The sequence below is a fragment of the Benincasa hispida genome, chromosome 8, assembly GCF_027475165.1.
Source record: "Benincasa hispida cultivar pf3 chromosome 8, pf3_genome.v1.1, whole genome shotgun sequence".
Lineage (NCBI taxonomy): Eukaryota > Viridiplantae > Streptophyta > Magnoliopsida > Cucurbitales > Cucurbitaceae > Benincasa > Benincasa hispida.
The window spans coordinates 4,063,199-4,091,188 of record NC_143485.1 but is presented as its reverse complement, the minus strand read 5'-3'; the positions used below and the strand labels follow the sequence as shown (position 1 = coordinate 4,091,188).

General features: G+C 33.7%; 2 protein-coding genes and 1 long non-coding RNA gene across 3 annotated transcripts; all 3 read right to left on the bottom strand.

The window, feature by feature from the left end:
- Positions 1–3,686: 3,686 nt before the first annotated feature.
- Positions 3,687–5,558, bottom strand: LOC150034304 (uncharacterized). Its single transcript, XR_016531136.1, has 3 exons — positions 5,147–5,558; positions 4,984–5,058; positions 3,687–3,930 (listed from the first exon to the last, which is right to left on the bottom strand). It is a non-coding gene; the product is annotated as an uncharacterized LOC150034304 (long non-coding RNA).
- A 384-nt stretch (positions 5,559–5,942) lies between these two features.
- On the bottom strand, positions 5,943–7,522 carry LOC150034303 (uncharacterized). The gene is made up of 4 exons (XM_090316398.1): positions 7,334–7,522; positions 6,998–7,267; positions 6,138–6,686; positions 5,943–6,056 (listed from the first exon to the last, which is right to left on the bottom strand). The coding sequence occupies exons 1-4, from the start codon at positions 7,520–7,522 to the stop codon at positions 5,943–5,945; spliced, it is 1,122 nt and encodes a 373-aa protein (XP_090172524.1).
- Positions 7,523–20,134: 12,612 nt separating this feature from the next.
- Positions 20,135–22,137, bottom strand: LOC150034302 (arogenate dehydratase/prephenate dehydratase 6, chloroplastic-like). The gene has a single exon (XM_090316882.1). It carries the CDS (start codon positions 21,529–21,531, stop codon positions 20,251–20,253), a length of 1,281 nt encoding a protein of 426 aa, XP_090173008.1. The 5' UTR covers positions 21,532–22,137; the 3' UTR covers positions 20,135–20,250.
- Between the last annotated feature and the right edge of the window lie 5,853 nt (positions 22,138–27,990).

The window sequence follows — 27,990 nt, the reverse complement described above, 5'->3', positions numbered from 1 at the left end:
AACTCATGTTGGTATGTCGAACACCTCAATGAAACACTAATATCAACCGAAAACAAGAGTGTTGAGACGCTAATATCAATGTCTCGACACTATGCTCACGATTAGCATGACTTGGAGTGGTTGTCTCATCCCATTTTGGTATGCTTTTCTTTTTTTCATTCCTTTTTATTCTTCATTTCTACCATTTTTTTTTTCACTTGGCTTCTTTAATTCTTGTTCGAAAGACCCAATTACTTATTATTTCAAGAAAACTAGTTTTCCTCCACATGCTCGAAATCTATAAATTAACCAAATATAAATATAAAGGCATCAACGAAATAGTTTTTAAATGAAATCTAAAGTAAGGTGTAAATTGATAAACTTACAAATGCTTAGAGTATAAATTGATACAATTATAAATTTAGGATAATTGATCCAACCTTCAAAATTTAGAGATATAAATTGATATTTACCCAAAATTTTATATTAACATACAAAGTAAAATAATAATAATAATAATAATCTTCTAAAAAGGCTTTTTTTTCACTTTCTAACTTTTTATATGATGATATTTGAATTTTAGTTTAGGGAGCCTTCCATATACTTATAAGTATGTGGTTGGAATATTCCACTTTTACTATGAAGGGATTGAATCTTTTGTGGAAGCATGTGATTCCTTTGCTAATAATTTTGTTTTAGAATTAAATCACAGAAAAGAACAAAGAGTGGATTAAACATGCAATCTTTAGAGGAGAATTACAGAGAAAAGCAACTTACCTTTGAAGACCTTTCTTCAAGGAACGATACAACAACACTTCTTAATCTTCTCCTTCGCCACGAACCGATCTCCCTTGGAATCATGAATTGGACATCATCAAAAGAGTTTCCTCACTATTCTCTGGCAAAGATAGTTGGTGGGAACCTTTTTGGAAGAAGGGAGAGTTTAAAATATAGAGAATTTTTTATTTCTCTATATTGTTAGAAAATTGAGAAACTTCTTACGAGAGAGTGGGGAAGATTTTTTTTTTTTTTTTTTTTGGTGAAAATGAACATCTCCTTGATTCAAACACTCTACATTATGTAAAGTAGAGAGACGAGAATAAATCCATCTCACCACTCTCCCACTCCTTTGCAGCTTCAGGAAAGTTTTATTTTATTTAATTTAAAATTAAAATTAAATTAAATTAAATTAATTTTAATTAAATAATCATTAATTGATCTAATAAACTATTTTACTTAATTTAATATCATATATTTAATTAAATATACATTTGAATCATATCCAAGTGTATATCTCTCTCATAACGTATTGTTTTAATATAAATTGCATTCACATTAATTTTAATACATGGTTTTAATATGAATCTCATTCATATTATTTATCCTTTGGATCTTATTGAAATGCATTATCCTCTCATGCTATATAGTTGGAGCCTTTTTAAATATAAAAAAAATTTACACTTTATAGCAAAAAATTCTAAAAGTACAAAGCAGTTTTGGAACTTTTTGCTATTATGATGTATTTATATACATTATATTAATTGTATCTTATACAATTAATGCACATTCACTTTATTTAATTTGACCAATTCAAATTCTTCCAAAACTCTTTGACCCTTGTTTTTACTCGTTAAGGAACTAGCAGGGAGACCTAATGAACCTAAAGATTAGAAGCTCCAATGATCCAGGATTAATTAATTAAACTCTTTAATTGAGTTAACCAACATTCATTAACTATGGGTCACTCCACTAAAGACTCATAGTTGCATTCTTTGTACTATAGAATATTTTTGTATCTAAAGATATAACTGTTACAAGAACGTCAATCATTCACGAGTTGTTCAGAATACAGTGGGTTAAATTACCATTTTACCCCTGTAATTACCTCTTGCTCTTTAAGTTTCATTAATCCTCTAATGAACAACCGTTTTATGGTCCTACCATAAACAAAATCCCTCTCTAGTCAATGAGAGAGAGGAGACCCATTGTTCAAGACCTAGAATAAGAACTTAAGGGAATAACTCCTTTACTTTACCCTAAAGTTGGGAAGGAGTGAGTTCTATCTTGTATAGTTATATTCCTAGCTCCCTACTCAGTCTTATCCCTAAAATGGTAGGCTTATTTGTTGGGAATGATGCCCTAAACTCTCGTGTTCTGTAGTTTGTAAATACAGTTATGAACAAATGCTTGTGATGTATAATATATGATATTTTCTTCACGTATTGTCTATGAACATTTGATGTTTTATTTGCTTTACAACAAACTAATAAACTAAAATCTCTAGTTGTTGTTTGTAACTTAAGTATATATGTGGAGACATACAAGTGGATCATGTCTCAAGTGATAATCAAAATGGTCTGGAGTATATGGATATAGGAGGGAAACCTTATCCTGGTAACGCTACGGATGCAGCCCGCTTTGTAAAATAGTTACAAGTGTTATGACTTTCTACAGATGATCTGATCCTGACCAGACTACGAAGTGTTAACATCTCGTTATATAACGTCGTTCATGACAGAGACTTCACTTCACTAGGATGACCATATGTAACATGACCTAAATCCTGAGTGAGTTGGGAGCTCATGCCTTAGATGACGGCCTTTTGATTTGTATGGGTGCGAGTGGCCAGATCATCGATCACCTACCACTTTGGGGATTCATCTGATTTAGGAGTTGGGAACTTAGCTACACAAGATGGAATTCACTCCTTCCCCGAAGTAGGGGTAAGTAGATAGATTGCTCCCTTAAGGGCTGATCCAGGGCTTTAACGATGTAGCGCCACAACCTTCTCATGGCCGAGAGGTGTCCACACATAGTAGGAATATGTTGTATTGTTCATTAGAGGGATCAGTGATACTTAAGGAGTTAGATGTAACTACAGGGGAAAAATGGTAAATTGGCCCAATTGTACTTACGAACATCTGTGAAGGGTTACCATACTGCTGATTGGTTATATTTGATAGACACATAAATATATATGTGGTAAGAAGAGTTCAGCTGTCAGTCTTTAGTGGAATGCCTAGCAGTTAACGGATGGTGAATCTTGTGGCTAAAGAGTTTAGTCAGCTATTCACGTAACATTGGAGCTTCGAGTCATAGGTTCATAAGGTCCCCTTGGTAGCTCAATAGATTCAAGTTGAGAATCAATTTTTGGGTCAGTTTGAAAGGTTCAAATTGACAAGAGGGGGTTTGATTATATATGATATGATAGAAATGGTTAATTATATATGATATGATTGACTTTACATATGAGATATATTTTTTTAAGGAAATTGATATAAACATGATTTATATCTAATGGAGGAGAAAAGAATATGGTTCATATGTTGCATTTGATGTGATATTAAACCATAGGTTAATGAATATAATATGATTATATTTATTATTTTAATTGGACAATTATAGGATAATTGTGCCAGCATTTTCTCTGTAACCGTGTGATAGTGGGAGGTTTCATTCAGTTTTCGTAACTGAAGAATAAAATGAAAATCGTTTTTTATTTTGCAAAGAGATTAGAGAATTCGCCCACGAGTTGTATACTGCCTATCGCATAGCAAACCGAGAGCCTACACGATAGCTCAAGTTTCTACACGATCGTATATGTAACGACCCGACCCTCCTAGGACTCAAGTTAGGCCGTTACTAAATACATGCATGCATGGAACTTAAAACAACATCCTTTTATAGTGAAATAAATGCTAAATAAATGAAGTAAATTCAAAAGACCTTCATTAATTTCAAATATTAAAAACAGACGATAAGATACCCATAAATCATAAATGATAATAAATAGGTCTGAAAACAAATCTTAATAGTAAGTTTCAAACATCAATACTATAAGTTGAAAAACATGAAAAGAAATCTAAATATCATGAGCTGAAGCATAGAACTGGTCCTAGTGGCTCCATCACGGATTTCGCTTGTCAATCATTGGTGCATCTCTATCTTTACCTGAAACAACGACATGAGAAAGAATGACTATTAAATACTCAATAAGTAACCCCACTACTGGGGTCAGGCTAGGCATCTATGCTCTAGATGCCCACTTCTGGTGGAACATATAAACTTCTCTGGTCCTCATTGGACACATACATACATATAAACTTCTCTGGTCCTCATTGGACACATACATACATGAAAAACATATTTTTATCCTACTGTAGTTAAGTATGCCCACTACCTCTAGTAAGTCCCGTAGGACCCACAACCTCTAGTGAATCCTGAAGGAAAGCACCACCTCTAATGAATCCCGAAGGAAACGCAACCTTTGGTGGATCTCGAAGGAAACCACCACCTCTAGTGAATCATGAAGGAAACAAAATCTTTGATGAATCCCGAAGGAAACACAACCTCTGGTGAATCCCGAAGGAAACACAACCTCTGGTGAATCCCGAAGGAAACACAACCTCTGGTGAATCCTGAAGGATAACACCATCTCTAGTGAATCTCGAAGGGAACACTATACCTAGTGGGCATCTAACTAATAAGTGAGGACACTATCACAATCTCAACATTACAAGTATCACAACATGGTTCTATAACATACATACCCATCTCAACATCATAATTCTACGGCATACATATAGATCTCAACATCATAACTCTATAACATACATATACGTCTCAACGTGTTCAGATCAAATACAACCTCATGGAATCAAATATACATCTCACGCTAGCATTCAAGTGTCTATGTGCTCAATTAATCTTTCAGATCCTCATACAAGAACATACATCGGTTATACTATACTATCAGTTTATCATGTTGTCATTCTATCATAATATCCATCTATCATGCTAGCATACATCTAGTGCTTAGCCCGTGGATAGTTTCCAGTAGTAAGATTACTTACTTCAGTCGAAAATCCACAAATAAAATCAGACTACCAAATGAAACAAGCAACTCCAAGTAACGACCCTAAATTAAGAACACAACCAAGCTTTACAATTAGTACCCAGGCTTAATTCCAACAACTCAAATTTCCATGAACCAAACAATCTTACCCACAAATTAATGAAACCACTTCCAACCCTCACTAACAGCACCCTTTTGGCTTCCAAGCTTCTCCTACAATCCCACTTTAAATCCAAACGAAGCATATCAACAATTGAACCACGACACCACGGCTAAAAGATTTAACTGAAAAACAATAGAATACTAACTCACCTAAAACTACCAGATCTGACGAAACCAAAAGACGGTGGCGGCCGCGGATGGAAAATAGAGGGTGTGGATGGAACGGATGAAAAGATCCGGCACTGACTGGACGAACGACGCGCTCGAGCAGACGAACGTGCAGCTGAACGAACGGCGCACTAGAGTGGATGGGCGTATGGCTGATCTGGCGCACGAACGGTCGACTTCAGCATTAGCAGAATCTAGCGCGACGTCAATAGGGAACGGCTGGGTGGATCTGGTGCGAGAAAATTAGCGAGCTTCATGGCTGAAGACGCAAGTAAACCGACGGGCGGTGTTGAGCGGCTGAGGGTGGCGGCGACGAAGGTTTTCATGGGGAGGGGGGGTGGGGGGTCGCACAATCAGTGAGGGGTATGAGGAAAGGAGAAAGTGTTTTCTTTTCTTTTAAAAGAAAACAAGAAATAAAATTAAATTAAATTTTAATTGATTTTTCTTTATTTTATTTTATTTCCTTTTATTCTTTCTTTCTAGATAAATCCAACCATAAATGTATAAATAAAATCTCTTCTTCTTCTTCAAAACCAAAATTCCAAAATTAAAAGTAAATTCTCCAATTTAAAATAATTCTCAATAATCAAAATTGAATTTCCAAAATTCCAAAAATGTCCTCAAATAAAAGAAATACTGAAATTATACTAATAACAAAACTCGGGGTGTTACATTATTCCCCACTTACAAAACTTTCATCTTTGAAAGTTTACTCCTGAAACAGCTCTAGGTACTGGGCTCTCATCTCATCCTCTCGCTCCCAGGTGGCTTCCTTGAACTAATGGTTCTGCCATAAAACTTTCACAAATGTTATCTCTCTTCGGCGCAATGTTTTTACCTCTCTAGCGAGAATCTCTATAGGTTTCTCCTTGTAGCTCAAGTTGTCATTCAACTGCAAGGGCTCAAAGTCAACTACATGGGACAGATCTGTCACATACTTTCTCAGTATCGAAACATGGAAGACATTATGAACTGAAGACAGTGCTAGAGGCAATGTCAATCGGTAAGCTACGGGGCCAATTCGTTCCAAGACCTCGAAAGGTCCAATGAATCTCGAACTCAATTTCCCTTTTCTGCCAAACCTCAGATTACCTTTCATAGGTGCCACTTTTAAGAACATTTTAACACCAGTCTCAGATTCCAGGTCCTTACGTCTCACATCAGCATAGCTCTTCTGTCTACTTTGAGCTGTTTGCATACAAGCCTTGATCTTCTGTATTGCCTCATTCATGATCTGCACTAGTTTAGGTCCTAGCAATTTCCTCTCTCCTACCTCATCCCAACACACAGAAGACCTGCAACTCTTTCTATATAGGGCCTCAAATGGTGACATCCCAATAGTGGACCGATAGCTGTTATTATAAGTAAACTCCATTAGATGCAAGTAAGCATCCCAGCTTTCTGAAAACTCTATGGCACAGGCACACAACATATCTTCCAATATCTGATTCAATCGCTCTGTCTGCCCATCAATCTGTGGGTGGAAAGTTGTACTGAAATCCAACCAAGTCCCTATAGCTGCCTAAAGACTCTTCCAGAAGTTAAACATGAAACGAGGGTCTCTGTCTGACAAGGCACTCCGTTCAATCGCACCACCTTCTTCATGTATATCTGTGCCCACTTATTTACTCAAAAGGTGGGCTTTCCAGGTATAAAATGTGCTAATTTAGTAAGGCTGTCTACCACAACCCAAATCATAGTGAAACCTTTGACTGTCCGTGGCAACCCCACAATGAAGTCCATAGGCACATACTCTCACTTCTATTCTGGCACACTCAAAGGCTATAACAGGCCTATTGGCTTCTGTCTTGGGGCTTTCACCCACTGGCACACCAAGCACTTACTGACGAACTCCGCAATCTCTCTTTTCATATCATTCCACCAATAATAACATTTCAAGTCCTGATACATCTTGGTGCTGCCAGGATAAATCGAGAACAAGGAACTGTGAGCCTCTGACAATAACTCATTCTTAATATCATTATCTGTTGGCACGCACAAATATCCATAATAAAGAAGACCACCTTCTGCTGATACCAAGAATTCACCATCTTGGCCTGACTCCACCCTACAAACTCTCTCCTCCAGATAAGGGTCACAACGCTGCGCATCAATAATTCTCTACCTTAGACTCGGTTGCACTGACAACTACATTAACTGTATCGTGACCTTCCCCACTGCCACTACAATCTCTGCCCGCTCTAGCTTCTTGCACAAATGAGTCTGTCTGCTAACGAGGGCTGCTGAATGAGCCACATTTCTGCTTAGGGTATCTGCCACTACATTTTTCTTTCCTGGGTGGTACAAAATTTCGCAGTCATAATCCTTCACTAGTTCTAACCACCTTCTTGACCTCATGTTCAACTCCTTCTAAGTGAAAAAGTACTTTAAAATTTTGTGGTCGGTGAAGATCTGTATCTTCTCTCCATATAAGTAGTGCCTCTAGATCTTGAGAGCGAAAACCACTGCTGCTAATTCCAAGTCGTGTGTGGGATAATTCTGTTCATGCTTCTTTAATTGACGTGAAGCGTAAGCAACTACTCTACCCTGCTGCATCAATATGCATCCCAAACCCTTATTGGACGTGTCATTGTAAATGAAAAAATCACCTGATCCATCTTGTACTATAAGAACCGGTGCTGAAACCAGTCTCTGCTTGAGATCTTGGATACTACTCTCATAAGCCTCATTCCAAATGAAAAGGGCTCCCTTGCGGGTTAACTGAGTCAATGGGGCGGTTATGCGAGAGAAGTCCTTTACAAATTGTCTATAGTAGCCTGCTAACCCCAGGAAACTGCGCACCTCACTGACTGTGGTTGGACGAGCCCAACTCCTAACCGCCTCAATCTTTGCAAGATCCATAGAGACTCCTTCCTTCGATACTACATGTCCTAGAAAGGACACATGCCTCAACCAAAAGTCACATTTAGAAAACATAGCATACAGCTTATTGGCCCTCAATGTCTCCAAAACTTTTCATAAATGCTCCTCATGTTTGGCCTCTGTCTTGGAATAAACCATGATGTCGACAATAAAACAATCACAAAGGTGCCGAGGAATTCCTTGAACACCCTATTCGTTAGATCCATGAACACAGCTAGGGCATTCGTTAGACTGAACAACATCACTATGAACTCATAATGCACATACCTCGAATGAAAAGTTGTCTTGGGTATATCACTGTTCTTTATTCTCAGCTGATGGTATCCTGACCGAAGATCAATCTTTGAGAACACCGTAGCTCTCTGCAACTAATCGAACAAGTCATTAATCCTGGAGAGTGGATATTTGTTTTTTACGGTCACCTAGTCTAACTCTCTTTAATCAATGAAAAGACATAACGATCCATCCTTCTTTTTCACAAACAAAATGGGTGCACCCCATGGTGACACACTAGGGTGTATGAAACCCTTGTCCAACAACTCCTACAACTGAACCTTAAGTTCCCTTAACTCTGCTAGTGGCATCCTGTATGGAGCTTTCGAAATAAAGGTTGTGCCTGGCTCCAACTCGATAGCAAAATCTATCTCCCACTACGGGGACAGTTTGGGAAGATTCTCTAGAAAAATGTCTAGAAAATCTCTTACTACTGGCTCTAAAGTCAAGGTGACTTCAGCCTCTCTAGTGTCAACTACGCTGGCCATAAAGCTCTAGGCTCCTTGGTGAAACACTCTACTGGCCTTCAATGCTGAAATCACTTTAGGTAAAATCATGATCTCAACCCCTCTAAACTTAAAACTGGCTCCTGTAAGAGGTTTAAAGATGACCTCCTTACAAGAACAATCTATACTGGCATGATTAGCAGCTAATCAATCCATGCCTAGTATCACACCAAAGTCATGCATATATAGAACTATCAAGGTCACATCTAATGCATGATTTGCTATCTCTACCTGACATGCCTTTATCTTTTTAGCTAATATGATCTCTCCTAATGGAGTGGAAATAGACAGTGCAAAGAGCAAAAGTTCTAACTCTAACATGGCATGCCTTACAAATACGAAGGATATAAACGAGTGCGAAGAGCCAAAGTCAAACAAACTAAAGCATGGTGCCCAAAATGGGAAGCGTACCTGTCATAACTGTGCCTGACTTCTCGACCTCGCGTGGTAAAAAACACTCTACCCTGCTGCTGCTGACGACTCGGGCCTCCCTGAAACGAGCTTACGGGATGGCCTCTTGGGTTCAAACACGTTCCTCCTTGGGCATTTCTTTGACATATGCCCCTTCTGACCACATCGAAAACAAACCAAAGAGCTGGCTAGGCAACGTCCTCAGTGATGCCTACCATAAGAAGTACAGATCGGCTTATCTTCCTTGACAGTCACAACTTGAGGGCATGGGCGAAACGAAAAAAACGATCTGATGCTGACTAGACGAACGACGCATGGATTGATTAGCTGATCTGGCGCACGAACAGGGCTGGCAGAATCTAGCGCAACATCAATCGAGAATGGCTGGGTGGATCTGGCGCGAGCGAATCAGTGGGCTTCATGGCTAAAGACGCGATCAAACCGGCGAGTGGCGCTAAATGGCTGAGGGTGGCAGCGGCAAGGGTTTTCAAGGGGGGAGGGGGGGTCGCACAATCAGTGAGGAGTGAGAAGGAAGAAAAGAGTGTTGTCTTTTCTTTTAAAAGAAAAAGAGAAATAAAATAAAATAAAATTTTAATTGATTTTTCTTTATTTTATTTTATTTTCTTTTATACTTTCCTTCTAAACACATTCAACCATAAATGTATAAATAAAATCTCTTCCTCTTCCTCTTCCTCTTCCTCTTCAAAACCAAAATTCCAAAATTAAAAGTAAAATTTTCAATTTAAAGAATTCTCAATAATCAAAATTGAATTTTCAAAACTCCAAAAATGTCCTCAAATAAAAGAAGTTACTAAAATTATACTACTAACAAAACTACGGGTGTTACAGTATACACACGCTATTCTTTCTAAATGATCGCATAGGCTTTACTAAACAATCGTCTAGCTTTTTCCTAAACGATCGCGCGCTCGAGTGTTAACTAAACGATCATCAATCATCTATACGATCGTGGCTATTTGTTAAACGATTGTGTAGTTTCTTCTAAACGATCAAGCATCGTCTATACGATATACATCATCCTTCTCTCACTTGCTTTATCGTGGTATATGATCTTTGTTTCTTCCTTCCCACTACCAAATCCAATAGAGCCCACACCTCCTGGATTCTCAGACCGAGAATACTGAGAGTTCTAAGTGGTGGTGTCCTCCCTGTTGCTGTGTTCGTGTGGAGACCATTCGTGGGTAGATGACCAGGTTATTTAGTGAATGATTGGAGTGGACTTTCCCAGCAAGAGCGAGAAGAGCATTCCTTGGAGAGAACGAGATTTTCTGTGAAGAAGAGTTCTTCAACTGGTACATGTTTCTTGTTCTCTTGTGGTTTAATTGTTCAAAGCATGCCTATAATTAGTTGTTAAAATGCATATCTATATTGTTAGATTGTAAATGCGGTAATTTTATCACAATGAGTTTGAAACGATCCGCTTTCACTCAGAGGTACTCTTGTATGAGAGTTCCTTCATTATTGAGTTGGCGACACGAGCCACTCTCACCCATACAAATCAAAGGACAAGCCCCACAGTCAGAAGTCCATAACTCATTCAGGATTGAGATTTGAAAGGATCGGATTCCACATCAGAAGCATTGTGAACATCTTACATCCCGCAAATTGATTTTTACATAAACAAAACAGTAAATTAAAATAGAATATACGTAGAACAAACATGTAAATAGCATGCTATAGGGAAAGGATAGAACTATTCTTACCTTTGTAGATTCCCAAGTTCCTAAAACGATCCTCTCAATGTTCCAACGAACAACTCCTCCGACGATCTTGAACACAAATGTTTCCTCGAACAATCTTGAACATGACCATGAAAGTAACCTTGTTTGTTATTCTCAAAGATTCCAATAGAAGGATATGTGATATCCAACTATTGGAAGAGGGTGGGGAGGAAAACTTTTCGGGAGAGTAGAGAAGGTTTCTTTTGTGGCTTAGGAAAATTGCACAATGAATGCTTGCAATTCTATTGTGTTCTACGTGTTCCTAAAAGGGCTATAAAGAAGATTTTATATAGAGAAAGGTCAACCCTTCTCTTAGCCTTTTCCAATTTTACCTTGTGCACAATTAATTAAATAAAATTTATTTAATTAATTAGTACATTATTAAATAACTATTTACACATTAAATCCAATTTAACGTGTATATATATTTAATTATCATAAACATCATATTTATAACACCTCTTTATTAATTAGTTAATTCTTTGTGAATCTAATTCACTTGAATTAATTATTTGAATCTCATTCAAATGTTTCTTTCCAACTTAATTTGATTAGATCACAGTCATAATTAATTATATATTAATCTTATTAATATACAATTTCCTCAAATTTATTTGAGCAATTCAAATCATCCCTCTTTAATATTCTTTAGTGAGCTAACAAGGGGACCTGGTGGACCTGTTGATCAGAAACTCCAACGATATGAGATTAATTGGCTAAACTCATTAACCAAGTTAATCAATATTCATTAACCGTGGGTACACTCCACTAAAGACCCACAGCTGCACTCTTCTCACTAAAGATATATTTCTATGTCCACGGATAAAGACCAATAACAGCAAGTTAGTCCTTTATGAGTGTTTGTAATTCCAACTAAGTCAAATTACTGTTTTACTCTTGGGTTACCTCTGACTCTTTAAGTACCAGTGCTCCTCTAATGAACAACCTGTTTATGGTCCAACCAATAAACAGAAATCCTTCTCGAGCCAATGAGAGGGTAGGGCCCTGTGTTCAAGTCCTGGAAACACCACTTAAGGGGACACTCATCTACTTACCCTAAAGACGCAAAGAAGTGAATTCCATCTTGTATTATTATGTTCCCAGCTCCCCACTTGGTCTTGTCCCCAAAATGGTAGGCATATTGAGTCGGCGAACTGGCCACCCTCACCATATAAATCAAAGGACAATCCCTCATGAACAGAAGTTCATAATATACTCAAGATTAAGACTAAGCTGCCTAAGTCATCCTATTGAAATAAGAATCTAACTAGTTAATGGTGCTACATCTAATGGTTACAATTTCGCAGTTCAGTCTTATGTAAACTCATTGTATATGATACCCCCACTCGCATGTCACCTACACGAATGCATTGGACCATTGAGTTCGTATCAAACACAAAGTGAGTTGTATCCATAGTGTCACCAAGATAAGGTACCCAACATTATCCTTATACTATAGACTCTTTAAGTTATATCTTGAACATTGATCCCTGTATGTCTCCACATACAGTTCAAGATTCATAAAGCAGCCTTGAATGTTAGTTTATTGGATTTAGAGTTATTAAGACAAAATAAAAAACAACACAATAACATTTATTGATTTAACATATATCTCTTTATTGATGACGGCCAATTAATAACATTTACTATCTACGAGTTTTATGGCATAAAACCCAACAAGATCGAGTTACATATGGTCATCCTATGAAATATTAATCTCTTCAGTCAATAGTGTTAGATTAATTATTTATTGATTTGGTTTTATATAAACTCTTTGCACAGGATACCCCTACTTGCATGTCTCCACATGAACAGATTGGATCAAATCGTTTGTAACGATTACAAAGTGGGTCATATTCATAGTGTTACCAGGATAAGGTACTCAATCTTATTCATATACTATAGACCATATAGATTATCACTTGAAGATGATCCACCTTATGTCAATCACATACTGTTAAATAAAATAATATTGGATTGAGTTATACAAGTCCAAATATCAAATAAAATAACCTCTTTATTTTATTAAATAATTAATTTATTTATACATTACAAACCACGGAATTTAAGGTATAAATCCAAACATATTATAGGGAAACTTGAAATGAGATATTTGGCATCATAGACAATGATGCTTTGGGTTATACCTACCACATTGTGCAGTGTGCACCAATAGAAACCAAAAAATGGCATAGTCCTCTAGGCGAATAATAAAATAGGCACCTTTGAAATATGCTTCTCAATTTAGATCTCATCTTTATCATTAAATGTCAAAACTCTCACACGTTATAATTGGATTTTTTTTATTGTGACTTAAATAATTACGACATATACTCCCACTGAGAAGTTAGCCATTCGCATTTTTACAAATATATTCATGAACTTAAAAAAAAAAGAAAAAAAAGAAAAAAAAAAAAAAAGAAAAATCGTTTTCACCTGAATATAGCGACGTAGATATGACTCATATTATTTATTATCTACAAATTGATCATTTAACCCTCACTCCATAGTTATTAAACTATATATATAACCACACTCTCATATTAATTTTCCAACGTATATCTGATCATGAACTATCATTATATATAATCTTTAAATTTTTGTTCTATTTCAATTTACTTCTAACAAGTTTAAAGAGTTTCAATTTGGTTCATATAATTTGGATACATGCCACATCTTTTTCTGAGGTGACAAAAGAAAAAATGAGATCTAACCTATAAAGAAAAATACATTTTTGGTACATAGAAAAATTTAACCACCCTACAAGAAAACGTCCATTTCCCGACGCTTAAAATCATTGGAAAATGGCAACAAACGCATTGGGAGATCCACTCCCGACAATGAACTAGTCGTCGGGAGTTTGGTCAGGATATATCCTTGGGGAGAGCATCTCCCGATGCTTCATATACTACGTCGGTATTAAGAACTTCGATGCATTTATAGGCATCGTCGGGAGTTCTAGACATTTTTGTCAAGAGATAGTCATTTTTAAAAAAATTAAAAAATTAAAAAATATTGTTGAGTTCATTTTTGTCTTTTGTCTCTTGAAGTAACTTCACGAGACGTCTTGTGAAGTTACTTCACAAGACAAACTTATAGTAGGTTGGAATGTGAAATTGAAGAAAAACTTTGTCTCGTGAAGTAACTTCACAAGACAAACTTATTACTTTACAAGACGAACGACTTACGTACGAACTCAACTTTACGAGACAAACGACTACTTTTCAACATAAAAAAATATAAGACTACTTTTCAGCATACAACATTAATCGACAATTTTCCATAAAGGTACTAATCCCAACCCACTCCACACAACATTCAAACTTCAATATTAAATTACACAAACACACATAAAAACTCCACAAAACACAATAAAACACATTAAAATCTAGTTGTGTACGAATACTAACCTGAAGTGTCACCCACACAAGATTCTGAGTCGCCTAGATATGTCTCTTGCTCCTAGAATTCGTTTTCTGCCTCATGTTTCCTATTAGTCTAGACAATAATTAAAAACGATCTAATGGCACAGTCAATATTCAAATGCCAGATAAGTATCTTCTTTATTAGTTCTGATCTAAAAGATGATCATCCATTGTGTGACTAAACTAGAACTACAAACATATGTACATATTTTTTAGAGATAAACTGAAACTTTCATGGAGGAAAAAGGAGTATCTTAAAGGCTATAGCATTGAAGTAGCAATGCAATTTTACTCACCAAAATAAGTACTCATCTTTATAATTCATCTCCAGCAGCTCATCCAAGTTAGAGTGAAAATACATCAGATATTATCAAGAAAGTTATTCCAAAGCATTGTAAAATTATTTTTTCATGGATACGAGGATTTCGATATATATTAGAAGTGAGATCTTTAAAGATCACCTCCATTTGTAACTTGGAATACAAAGTTGCTACTGCATGTTCCAAGTAGGCCATACCCTACCGAATTTTGAATGTTTAGTAATGGACAAAAGCAAGAGAAAACAGAAAGTAAAATAATACGAAGAATTCTGAATGTTTGACTCCAAGATAATTGAAATATTTGCTCTTAGTTATTAAATAGAGTAAAAAAGGATGGCGGAGATTAAAAGATATTAATAGCTGAACCGATCCATGATCCACTACGATCACTTTCTCAAAACTGGATCAAATTCTTACCACCTAGGTGCTTAAATTCAGTGGCTCGAATTTCATTGATGGTTTTTGGATCGTGAAATAGTCGTAGTCTCGACATGAACAAAGTAACAAAACCATGAAAAAATTTTCAAAAAAAAAAAAAAAAGAAAAAAAGAGGAGAAGAAACCTACAAAACAGACGATGGATGGCAAACAGTGGACGAAAAGAGGTGGACGATGGCCGAACGGATTTCCAGCAACCTCGATTTGGGGTCTCATGCGTTTGACCTGCTAGGGTTTAAAGAAGAAGAAGACAGATATGAAATCTGTTCAATTTGGGGTAGAACTCCCGACGGACAATGGTGTCCATCAGGAGTTCTCACACAACTCTCGATGCATTAATGATCTCGTCGGGAGTTTGACTAATCTCCCGACAGGAATAGGCAACCTGTCTGGAGTTTAGCCAGTCTTGACAAACCCTCACACCCAACTCCTGACCAATTGTTTTATTTTTTGGGAGTTTTTTTATATCTCCCGACGGTTATGGGAAGCGTCAAGAGATCCTTCATGGAGAATAGTCTTCTATTCCCATCTTCCGACGCCTACTTTTTATGTGTCAGGAGTTCTTACCAACTCCCGACGCCTCACTTACGGCATCAAGAGTTATGGAGCATTTCCGACACCATCCTTACGTAATCGGGAGAGATCCTCTCCTTCAACGGCCGTTTTAGACATCGAGAGAGTCTTTTTTCTTGTAGTGCCAAACTATGACCATCAAATTAAAATTTTTAAAACCTTGACAAAAAAATTTAAAAATAATGTGTGACTTATGTTTCTTTATCATAATCAAAATTAAGACAAAATCATGGTTTCTTAAATTATAGAACGGTCTAATAATTGGATAGAACTATTTTTTGTTGTAGATACTTTATTGTAATTAAAATGGAATGGTTTAAGCCAAAATTCAAATCCTTTCATTGTTCATTCATGTTGCTAAAAGATAGGTTTTTTTAATATTTTGAAGGGAAACCACACAAAATAGAAAAGCTTTCAATTTACCAAACACCCCTCATACCTATTTCTATCAAAATCATTCCTTGTTGGAAGATTGTGATGTGATTAAATGTGACAACCATATTTTTTTCCTATATTAAATTAATTCAATGTACTTTTTTTATTTTACTTTCTAAGTATTAGAAATATTTTTGATATTTCATTAATAGCATAAAATGAAAATGTAAAACTTTTTTGTGTTTCCATTGCCCCTTAGACAGAATTTATGATTAATATTTGATTGGGAAAGAACCTATTGAGAAATCTAGCAATCCTCTATTTACTTTCTATTTAATGATTATCAAATGTAGGTAAATGAGCTAACTTATTTATAAATATAGTAAAATACACTCTAGAGACAAATAGTTATCTATCATTAATACTGATAGTTACCTATCAATGTCTATCACAGATAAACATTGACATTTTGTTATATTTGAAAATATCTTATTCGATTTTTTTATTTGAAATCATTACCATTTTATTTATGATAGATATTTTTATAAAAAAGGTATACATAAAAAGATGATAATTGTGGATTTATGGGTTCTATGAGGTGATTTGTCAGCATCAGGTATCTCTTTATTACAAGAATTATTATTAATTTTATAGTTAGATTATTTAATTGTTATAATTTATTTTTTTTAAGTTACAAAATTCTCCGTCATTATAATATCTCTCAGGTTAGAGTGGGCATAGTTTAGCAATATACTTAACTTATATCTAAGGCTTAAAATATCGATGTCGATGAAAATGTCAAGATTTAAAGTGATATAGAAATATCAATAAAATATTGATGTCAAAGGATATTTTTGAAAAAATTATAGAGATGAAAAATTTTATAAAAAAATGCATTTAAATTAACAAATAGAACATTTCATGTTTCTTAAACAAGTTGACATATTTGTCATTTATATATATTACCATTAATGGCATTTATTACTTAATTTCTTATGTTTCGTGAACATTTTATAATATAATGAAAATTTCAATTCATCCCTTATATCAATATCAAATCTATAAAAATATGAAATTATAGATTAAAACATCGATATGACGATGAAAATCTAATACCATGACTATCAACATGAATTAATAGTCATATATATTTACTTGAAACAATTAAGAGCATTTTCTTTCCAACGAATAAAAATCGAATAAGGTATCATAGAATTTTTAGGTAAAAATCTTTTTGAATATGATAAAATTTATGAATATGCAATAGTTAAACTTGAGGTATTAGATTGTAGCTCATTTTATATACAGTCGTAAATTTGATTTATACGTCTTAAGATTTAGGATTTGTTTGGACTGGCTTTACCTTCTGTAGGGTTGTCATGCTCTATTTATAATGGAGTTCAAGAGTATTTCTTATCCCTATAAGGTTAAATTTCTATTATGTTTACCTATTTGGAAATTGGATACTCAAAGGTTGGATTTGGGTCATTCGAGATGTTCTAAAATAGAAGGCTGATTCGGATTGGCCACTCTCGAGAGACTCATTGGTCGTGAAAGTTTAGTTGGCCTTGACCTCGACCTTCGATCAACCAATTGGGCCAATTGTTTTTCCTCTATTTGGAAGAAACTCTCTCGAGCCCACTTTCTATCGAGTTTGGGTTTGTTTTTAGGATTAGATAACTCTTCTGTTTTTACTTTATCTGGTTGAAAATCATTCCTAACAAATTCAATCAAGCCTATTGTTTTTTCTCTTGGTTCGAGGACATGTTAGTTCAAAATTAATTATTTATGAGAATACTGAATATTCAACGTATACATCATCTTATGTGTGAAGAATGTGCGTTAAAGTCCAAACTTGCCTTTGCACGTGCAAGTTCCTTCAAATTTTAAGAATATTATTTTTATTATTTTGAAGAATTTGAATTTTATCATTTCTAATTAATTTGAATTTGACTGGAATAATTGGAGTTGTAGCTTGTATCTCAGTTGAGTAGTCTAAATTTAATTGGATTTATGGTGTAATTTAATTTTCAAAATTTTGGAGGAGAAATTTTTAATTTAACTCCTCGTAATAGGCATATATACATGAAACCAAAAATTAGGTCTAAAATGTCAAACTACTCAAATTTTCGAAAAAAATGTCAAATGACTTTCTATTTATGTCATAGATAAATAAAGTTACAGTTTTGCCCTTCCTTTTTTTATTTTTTTTTCTTTGATTTCTTCTTCCCAGTTCGTTTCTTCTTCCATAGTTCGACCGATCTGGTCTTTTTTTCCTTCTTCTTTTTCACCTCTTCTTCCCCAGATCGTATCGTCTTCTTCTTTCTCAGATTGTGAGTCGTCTTCTTCTGCAGCACAACTATACTTTCTCTGCATTGCACCACACGAGCAAATCAACAAGACCAACTTCAGGTAGAGCGAACGAGAGCGAAAGGCCAAGAGGGCAAGATTGAGCGAGAGCGAGAGGCCGATTTTAAGAAATCACTTGGAGCTAGAGACCGATATTTCGTCCTATAATCCATTGACCACTTGAGAATTGTGAGAGAGCAAGAGAGCGAGAAGCCGAGAGAGCATTCTACATGCCTGAAGATTTTGTTTTAGTAATTTCATCCAATTTGACGTCAAGAAATGATCATTTGGCATTTTTTTTGAAAATTCAGGTTATTTAACATTTTGGGTCCAATTTTTGGGTCATCCGTACAAATTTTTCTATATACATACCGTGTATTTTCCTCAACAAGCTTAATCTATCTAATCAAACAAATAACTTTTTTATGGTTGAAGATTCAATTACAATTAACTGTAATGTAGTAATCTCGAAAGAAGCGCCCAAACTTATTGGCAACTTAGAACATTACTCCAATCATTTTTAAGGTCTCGTTTGATCGGTATTAGGCTTGTTTGATAACAATTTTAGCATCATTTAATAATAAGTTTTTTTTTTTTTGAAAAATGTAATTTATAAATACTACTTATATTTATGAATTTCTTTTTCACCTCATCTACTTTTTGTAAATGTTTTAAAAAACTAAATTAAATTTTGAACCTAAAAAATTTGTTTATGGGATGTGACTAAAAAACTAAACTAAGTCTTACAACTTATTTAAGAAGGATGAGAATTAAAACAAAGCACAAATTTCAAAAATCTGGCGGTGTGTTTGGAATATATTTTGAAATGTTTAATTTAAAAATTAAGTCATTCTAAAAGAAATTAAAGTATTTGGTAACCATTCAAAATAGTTTTTCAAGTGCGTTTTAATCAATTTTTATCAAAAGTGTTTAAATAATTTTTTCTCAAGTCAATCCAAACAGACTCTAAGAATAAAAACAAAATCATTATGATGGGTTTTTTATTTGCTTTCGAAATCTATATTATTTTCCTCTCAAAATTTTCAATATTGGTTTTCACCCTAAAAAAACTTTACAGAAAATACTTGAATTCTTATTCAAATTTTAAATATGAAGACAAGTTTTTGAAAACAATTTTTTTTTTTTCAAAGCTTGGCTCTAGTTATCTATGTACTTTCAAAATGATATTCTTGGTCTATGTATTTAGAGGTTCATTTTTGTTTAGATAGTAACAACATGTTCATTTGTTTTTATTAAAAGTTAAATGAAAATGAAAAAGAAGAGATCAAAATGGTCTCTTTTTTTTTCTTTTTTTTTAATATGTGAGATGAGAGAATCAAATCCTGGATTCGAGATTGAAAATACTATATCAACTTAAGTATATTTATTTTGGCTCAAAATAATCATTCTCGAAAGTAAACGAAATAAGATGTTAAATTTTATTATTATTTTTTTTAATATTTACTTTTGTTGAAGAAAAAATAAACAAAACAAAATAACATGTGTAGAGAAAAAGGAGTATTTTAAACCAAAAAAAAACATTTGTAAATCTCCTTATTACCTACCACCATGTGATGACTTTTCTTGTACACAAACGATACCAACCAACAAAAGAATATCCAAAACTCCAAAGGATAAAATAGTAATAATGACATAATAAATTCAAAGAGAGAGAGTATAGAAATTTTGAATATTACAATTTTATAAAATCTCTGTTTTTGGTGATCCAAAAAATAAGAAAACAAATCAACGGTGGATAATTAAACAATGACAAAAAAGGAAAAAAAAAATTCTAATCCTCACGAGAAGGACTCCATGGGGTCATATCCATGGGATAACTACCCAACACCCTAAGGAAAGAAGTGAATTCCTGAACCTCCGCCAGTGCGTTCTGAGCCCTAGGCTCCGCCATGGAAGCTTCAAAATCCACATAAAACAGATACTCAAAATGCTTCGCCGTTCCGGCATCGGCGCCGTCCACCACCCTAATCGGGTGGCTCCGGTGCGGCCGCGATTCGATCTTCGTCAAGCTGATATTCCTGAAAGCGAAAGCCGACAGCACCTTGAACAGAACCGACGTCCCCTTCTCATGAGCGAACACGATACTTGTCTTGAACGGCCGATCGGTTCGAGGAATGATCGGTTCCCTCGCTAACATCACAAATCTCGTCACATTACCGGAATCATCCTGGATTCCATTAGCCAAGATATCGAGACCGTAGAGCTCCGCCGCTCTGGCGCTAGCGATTGCCGCCGTATCGCGGAGGTTATTAATCGCAACGAACTCCGCAGCGCCGGCAGTATCATCGACGGCCTCGCGTGTGACGTTAAGGCCGAGTTTGGTGAGAGTGTGTTCGCATTGAGCTAGGGCTTGAGGATGAGAAATGACGCGAGTTAGATACTCTTTTCGGACTCCAGGTAGAGCAAGAAGACAGTGATGAACAGGTAATTGAACTTCTCCAACGATGTGAAGCTTATGACGGAGGAGGAGATCGTAGTTTCTATGAATGGAACCGCCAAGGGAATTCTCAACAGGGAGAACAGCGCGATCGGCGATCCAGAGCTCAACAGATTGGAAGGCGACTTCGAATTGGTCGCAAGGGATGGCGTCGCAGTTAGGGTAAGCTTTACCAGCAGCGGCTTCGGAGTAGGCGCCAGGGACGCCTTGGTAAGCGACGCGGAGGTTGGAGCCGTGCATGGGGGCGGGAGCGAGGTCGGTGATGGTGAGGGGTTTGGGTTGGGGTTTGAGAGCGGTGGAGTCAGAGAGGTTAGTGATGGGGACAAGGTTGAGATTCTCAATGGTGGAGTTGTGGCCATTGACAGAGGAGACTAAGTGATCAGAAGCAGGGGAAGATGGGTCGTCTTGGGAGAGGAGTTGGGATTGGCTGGAGAGGATGGCGCAGGAGCTTTGCCAGTCGGCGCGGGAGGGGCCAACGGCGTTGGGGTAGGTGATGGGGTCGTAGCGGTAGGCGCATTGGATGCGGAAGGAGCGGGAGGTGGGGGTGGGGAAGTGGGAAATGGGTTTGATGAAGTAATAATGGGAAGAGGAAGGGGTGAGGGATTGCAAATGCATGATGGGGATTTGGGGATTTGGGGATTTGGGTTTGTTTGAGAAATGGATGATATGGGTTTGAAGAGAAGCTGTGCTTCTGCTTCTGCTTCTGCTTCTGCTTCTGCTTCTGCTTCTGCTTTAGGTTCCTCTGTGGTGTGCTGGAAATGGAAGAGGGGGGAGCTCTGCCTGATTTGGGAATGGAAGGGGGTTGGTTGGGTTTTTATATATTGTGAAGACTGAAGAGGAAGAAAGTGGATGAAGAGGAAAGAGGAGGGGTAAGTGTTAGGAAGTTTCAGAAAATGGGATTGGAGGATGATGGGTGGGCTTGTGGATGGCTGGCTGGCTTCTTCTTACTCTCTCCTTATGTGGTAGTTTGGTCAAATCTCACACCTACCCCCTTTCTTTCTCTATTTCCTATTCTCTTGCTCTCTATTTTTCCATCTCTTTACCCAATTTCTTCTTCTTCTTACTCTTTTTTTTTACACCCAATTTACCTTTAAAATGCTAATGTGGACGGAAATGCTCAGATTTTTATTTTAGGATTAGTAAGTCTATGTTGATGTCAAATTCATGTACATTTTCAAAAATATAGACAGATTCATAGAGACCTAGACAGTGTTTGAGGCCTAAAATTGAGTTATTAAATTTGAAGTTAATATGTTGGAGTTAGAAAGTACTAATAAAATTTAAAAGGTTTAAATCTTATTTTAGTATTTGAACTCTGAGTTTGATTCTATTTTGGTTCCTAATCTTTCAAAATTGTCTTTTTTAGTCTGTGAACTTTTAAAAGGTATTTATTTTGATCCCTATTATTAAGATTTAACTATTTAAAGATGAATTCTGAAGTAAAATATCGACCACCAATGTGCCAAAATAGTGAATGGTCAAAATTCTGGATACAAAATGACTTTTGTGATCTCCAGTAAAAAATCACTTTATTATCACCTAATTCAAAATTGAAACTCTAGATTTCTTAGCATGGCTAATTTATTTGGTATCCTAATCATGCAAAAATACAAGTTATTTCATCATTATGTTTAAGAGTTAGTGGAATCTTAATAGTAGAGACCAAATTAAGTATTTTTTAAAAGTATAGGTATTAGAATAGATGAGTTTGAAATTTAGGACCAAATAAAATAAGATTCAAATTCAGGACAAAAGTATGATGGAAACCAATATAAAAAAAATGAGAAGATGGAGTTTTTTTTTTTTTTTTTTTTTTTTTTTAATAAATATGCACATTTCAATATTATTTATTATTGAATTGGATGGTTTAATACCAACTTACAAAGTTGGTGGGCCAAATGCCCCTGAATACTCTAATTAATTATTTTCATTTGATAATATGCCATTTAAACTTGTTTCATTTTGTAATTATTTGAAACTTGTTTAATTTTTTTTTTTTTTATTATTGAAAAGTAAGTTTATAAACACAACTATCATACTAACTATAAGTAACAAGTATAAATTTTAGAAATTAAAAAGGTTATATTCTAAATTTAGTTCTAAAATTTTAAGTTTGTGTTTTTTTTTTTAATCCCTAAATCTTAAGAAAAATATCTAATAGATTCTAGAAGTTTCAATTTTGAGTCTGATGAGCCTCTAAATTTTAAATATTATAGATAATAAGTTTTTAAAAATATTTAATTTTATATTTAATAGATATGGGATATATTTGAAATTTTATATAATTAAAATAATTAATTGATATATTGATTTAGTAAATATAAAAGTACGTGAATTAGAAGTTTGAAAATTTAAAGAATTTATTTGTAAAACTCAAGTTCAAAGGGTATATTAATAAAGTAATATCATAGATAAATGAAGGCATCCGAAAGATATGAAATTACGGTTAAGAAACGCTTAACAGAATTGAAAACTATTACCTATTTCGATAGGATGTACCTTTCTACCTCAATCATTGAAGATAAAATTGTTAGAAATAATACTCAAAGTTTCTACCATTTAAAATAGCATCTATTTTGGCTAATTGTTTTAATGACTCATCTCGATATTATCGCAGTCGGGATCGATACCGAGGCCAAAATAAAAATTTTAAAGTGGTCCATTTGAACCATCAATTTTTTGTTTGATGAAAATCTCGACCGACACGGAACTAAGATGAGGAATGAGATGGTCTATGGAATAGAAGTTTTAGATAGTTTCTAGGTAAGATTGGGAATTTCTTTTTGGATATTTAGGAGTTTTTATATTTTTTTGAGCCAAAAGGTAGGTGTGTGATTTTTTTTTTCAAACTAAGGAAAAGGAAATTTTTACGGATAGAAAAAATGTCAAATTATTCACAGAAATAGCAAAAAAAATATTAATAGACACTGATAAGCTTCTATCAACGTCTATTTCTATCACTGATAGACACTGATGACCTCTATAAACCTCTATGAAAGAAGATTAAAATTTTACTATCTTGTGTAATTAGTTTCTTTCATTTTTCTATTTTTGAAAATCCTTCGTAAGAAAACCTATTGTGATCTACTAGAAAACATTTTTTTAGGACAAATGACTATGGTGCTAATATTCGGTACCATACCCTCCTACGATCATGATCTAGTTATATTAGATTCTCAATTGGCTCCCAATATATTCACAATATGAAAAAAGAGATTAGATAGTGAAGAGATGCATCTCCTTTTTCTTCTATCATATAGAAATGTAAGAATAACTAACAAAAAAAAACTTTACTTTTTTTTTTCTCTCAATTTTTGTTCAATTTCAGTTGTCATTCTGGTCGAAATTTCACTAAAAAAGCCAAAAAAGTTGGTGTCTCGAATGTGCTAAAAACTTAAATCTGAAAATTTGAAGTTGTTTGGGAGTCAGTAAAGTTAAACTAGGAAGTCAATTAGTTTTTATTTTGACGACATTAAAGCCCTAACATCTTCTAGTGGCTATTAAAATAAGTTAAAATTTTTGTTTTCATCTCGATATCAATCTTGGCTAAGATAGCACTGAGGTAAATTATTAAAGCAACCGACCAAAAAGGATACTGTATTCAAAAGGTGAAAAACTTTTTTTACTATTTTTTACAACTTCCCCGTAGTACTCCAAAGTTAATTGTGTTTGCTTCAACCCTGATGTGAATGAGGAACAAAACATACTGAAAAGACTCATATTGATTTGTGGAAATAATCTTTATTCTTAAAAATAATTCAAGACAAGTAAGAATAACGTATCATAAGGGATGAAAAAAAAAATATATTGGAGTGTCGCACTATTGGACATAAAGTCAGAAGTTTAAGAATTTGTTAGACAGTTCAAAAACTTAATGAACATAAAATTGAAAGTAAAATTCTATTAGGTACTTTTTAAATTTCATATCTATTTGACTCAAACTTAAAGGTTCAGGACTAAAATTATAATTTAATAAAAAAAAAAAAAAAAAAGCTAAAAACAAACTCATTTAGGTTTAAATGGAGCTTAAATTTCAAAATTTTGAATATTATCTTTTTCTTCATCAATGTCAACTAACCAAGGTTTTGTTCTAAAATATAAATTAAATTATATATATAAAAAAAACATATTCTTCAACTTTGTCCTGTAATTAAAAATATATTATTTGTTTCAAAGTTTCTATATCATCTTTAATCTTTCGTATTTATTTTGAAATTATCCTTAATTACGAAAATATTAGACGAAAAATGAGATTGGAATGGTATAATAGTGCACTAGGACGATATGACGATTTACAATTTTATTTTAGATCACTGTCATTTAGTCTAAAGTTTCAACTCTACTCGACATTCTAAACAATTTTACTCCAATAATAATTTGAAATGTTTATAAATAGAGTTAAAGAGTACTATAACAACTACCAAAAGAATACAAGTACTCTTACTTTTTTTATATATATAAAATTTAGGATAATTGTTTTAAATGAAAAAATTACTAGAAATATTTATAAATATAGTAAAATATCACAGTTTATCGTTGATAGATAGTAATATTTTACTATATTTATAAATAAATTTACTTATTTTTAGATAGTAATATTTTACTATATTTATAAATAAATTTACTTATTTTCTTATATTTAAAAGAATAATATTAAATTTAGGTAGTTGAAAGGTGAGTTTTAATTTGAAAAGTAAAATAAAAAGATAAATTAGGTTAGTGTGAAATCACCGTGAAGCGTTGCAGATTGAATTGAACTTCAACAAAACACAAATGGTTTTTCATTTTTAAAATTTAATTATTATTATTATTTTGAAGTAAAAAAAAAAAAAAAGTTAGGTTGGTTGCTTCTAAATCATAGCTATTTAAGTACAACTTACATTATAAAATAGCTTTTTTTCATTTAATTTTGAATTAATTTTCCAATTAAATCTTTCTGTTAAAATAATAGCACCAATCTTTTAAACTTTTATATCATATTAATAAATATAAATATGTGATTACAAAAATGGAAGTTGAATTGGAGTGCTGCTTTTGATTTCAAAAGGGTTTGTGTATGTTGACTGACTCACTCAATAAAGGTGTTCTATTTTAATATATAAACCTAAACTCCAAGTTGGTTGAAAAATAGAGTTATTTATCAAATATTTTAGGGTTAAGTGGGAGCTAGTTTATTTTATTATTTTATATGACATTTTCCCTTTACTCCAAAGTTTGTGTTATTTTTCTTTTAAACCCTTTCAGGGTATGTGTACATATATATGCTTTATTTTACACCAAAGTAATCAATTGAAAGAGAGTTAAACACAGATTATTTTGATGAGAAATATCATATATGTACACATACCCTGAAATTATACCTAAAATTTAGGTAAAAAGAAAAGGTATTTTTTAAAAAAAAAAAAAGAAAAAGAAAAAAAAAAACATCAATGATTCCTCTTGGTATGATAATCACAAAGACTTCATATCCCTTTATGAAGAGGGGAGGTCATGATCAAGCTTTTCCAAGTTCTTTCACTGTCTTTTCATTTTCCCCATGAAATGATTGTCACTAGATTTTTTTGCTTATTAATTTGTGGTTGTTAATTTAACTAAATACTTCAAATTTGATTGGAAGAATCATGCTATTAAATTTTTATCGACGTGTCAAATATTTTCATCACACGTTTTTATGGGTCCAATATCGATATGAATGGTAAATCAATATTTCTATTATATTGTAGAAAAATCCACGAAACACAACAAATAAACATCTAAATGTCACTAATACTAATACAATAAATTAATAGTAGGGGGATTTTCAAAAATAGAAAAATAAGGAAAACTATTTACATCAAATAGTAAAATTTTGATCTTCTTTGATAGAGCCTGATAGAAATCTATTAGTGTCTATCTGTGATAGAAACTGATAGAAGTTTATCACTCATAGATGTTGATAGAAGTCTATCAGTGTTATTAGTATTTTTTTGCTATTTTTATAAATAGTTTGACGTTTTTTCTATTGTGAAAATTTTCCTTTACTTTATTTGAAAGTAATAAAATATTATTTTACTATTTTAATTTTTTTTTGAATTTTTTTGTTTAAATTTTTTAGAAATATTCATCAAAAATGACATTTTATCAAATTTTTATTAAAAGTTTCATAAAATAAGACTTCGATGTTCCTGTTGACATCAATATCTTGGAAAGAAGAGGCAACATAACAAAATTATATTTTATATTATCTTTCTCTCTAAGGACTAAACCTATATTGTAACTCTTTCTTCACTTAAACTTTTGATTCTATCATCACTCAACTTACAAAACACATAACTTTGTATATTTGGAAAAGAAAATGCCTAAAAGTAGAAAGAAATTAACTTATGGTTCATGCAACTTTGCTTTTGCTTTATCATTCAACAAGATTCATAAGGAGAATGAGAAAATTTTCTAGACCTAAATTTTCAATATTCAACTTATTTTTATGAGTTGAATGGTTACTAGTGAGTCAATTGAGAGTGCTTTGTAAACTTAAACACAAATAATATAAAACAAATACTTTTAGAAATGAAAACATATGTAGACCTTAAATTAAATTTGTTAGTAAAATTTGTTTCTAAGGTTGAGAGTTTCACTATTGAAAATCTTTGAATTCTTTTCGATATAAATCTTTTGAAGTTGATAACACAAATCGTAATTATTTATAGGACTTAATTAGTCCTAATTTTAATAGCTTATTGGGTCAATTTTATGTATATATTTGCGTTTATTTCCTAGAAAATCTACATTTAGAACAAATTGAGAAAATAAAGAGACTATTGGAGAAAATTCAAACAGTTGGACAAAACAGTTCAAAACAAATTGTTGAGAATGCCACATTAAGAAAAATCTAAGGATCTCATACTTCTTAAAAGATAAATGAACTACTTCTTTCATTAGTTGGTTTTGAGACGGAACTCTATACTATCAAATATTGATATAAGAGTCCATAAAGTCATTCGGTTTAATAAAAAAAATTATAATCTAATTAAGAATGAAGAACCTAAAAGAGGTACCATTTTGAGAAGGAAAGAACATGTTGAAGATCCCACATTA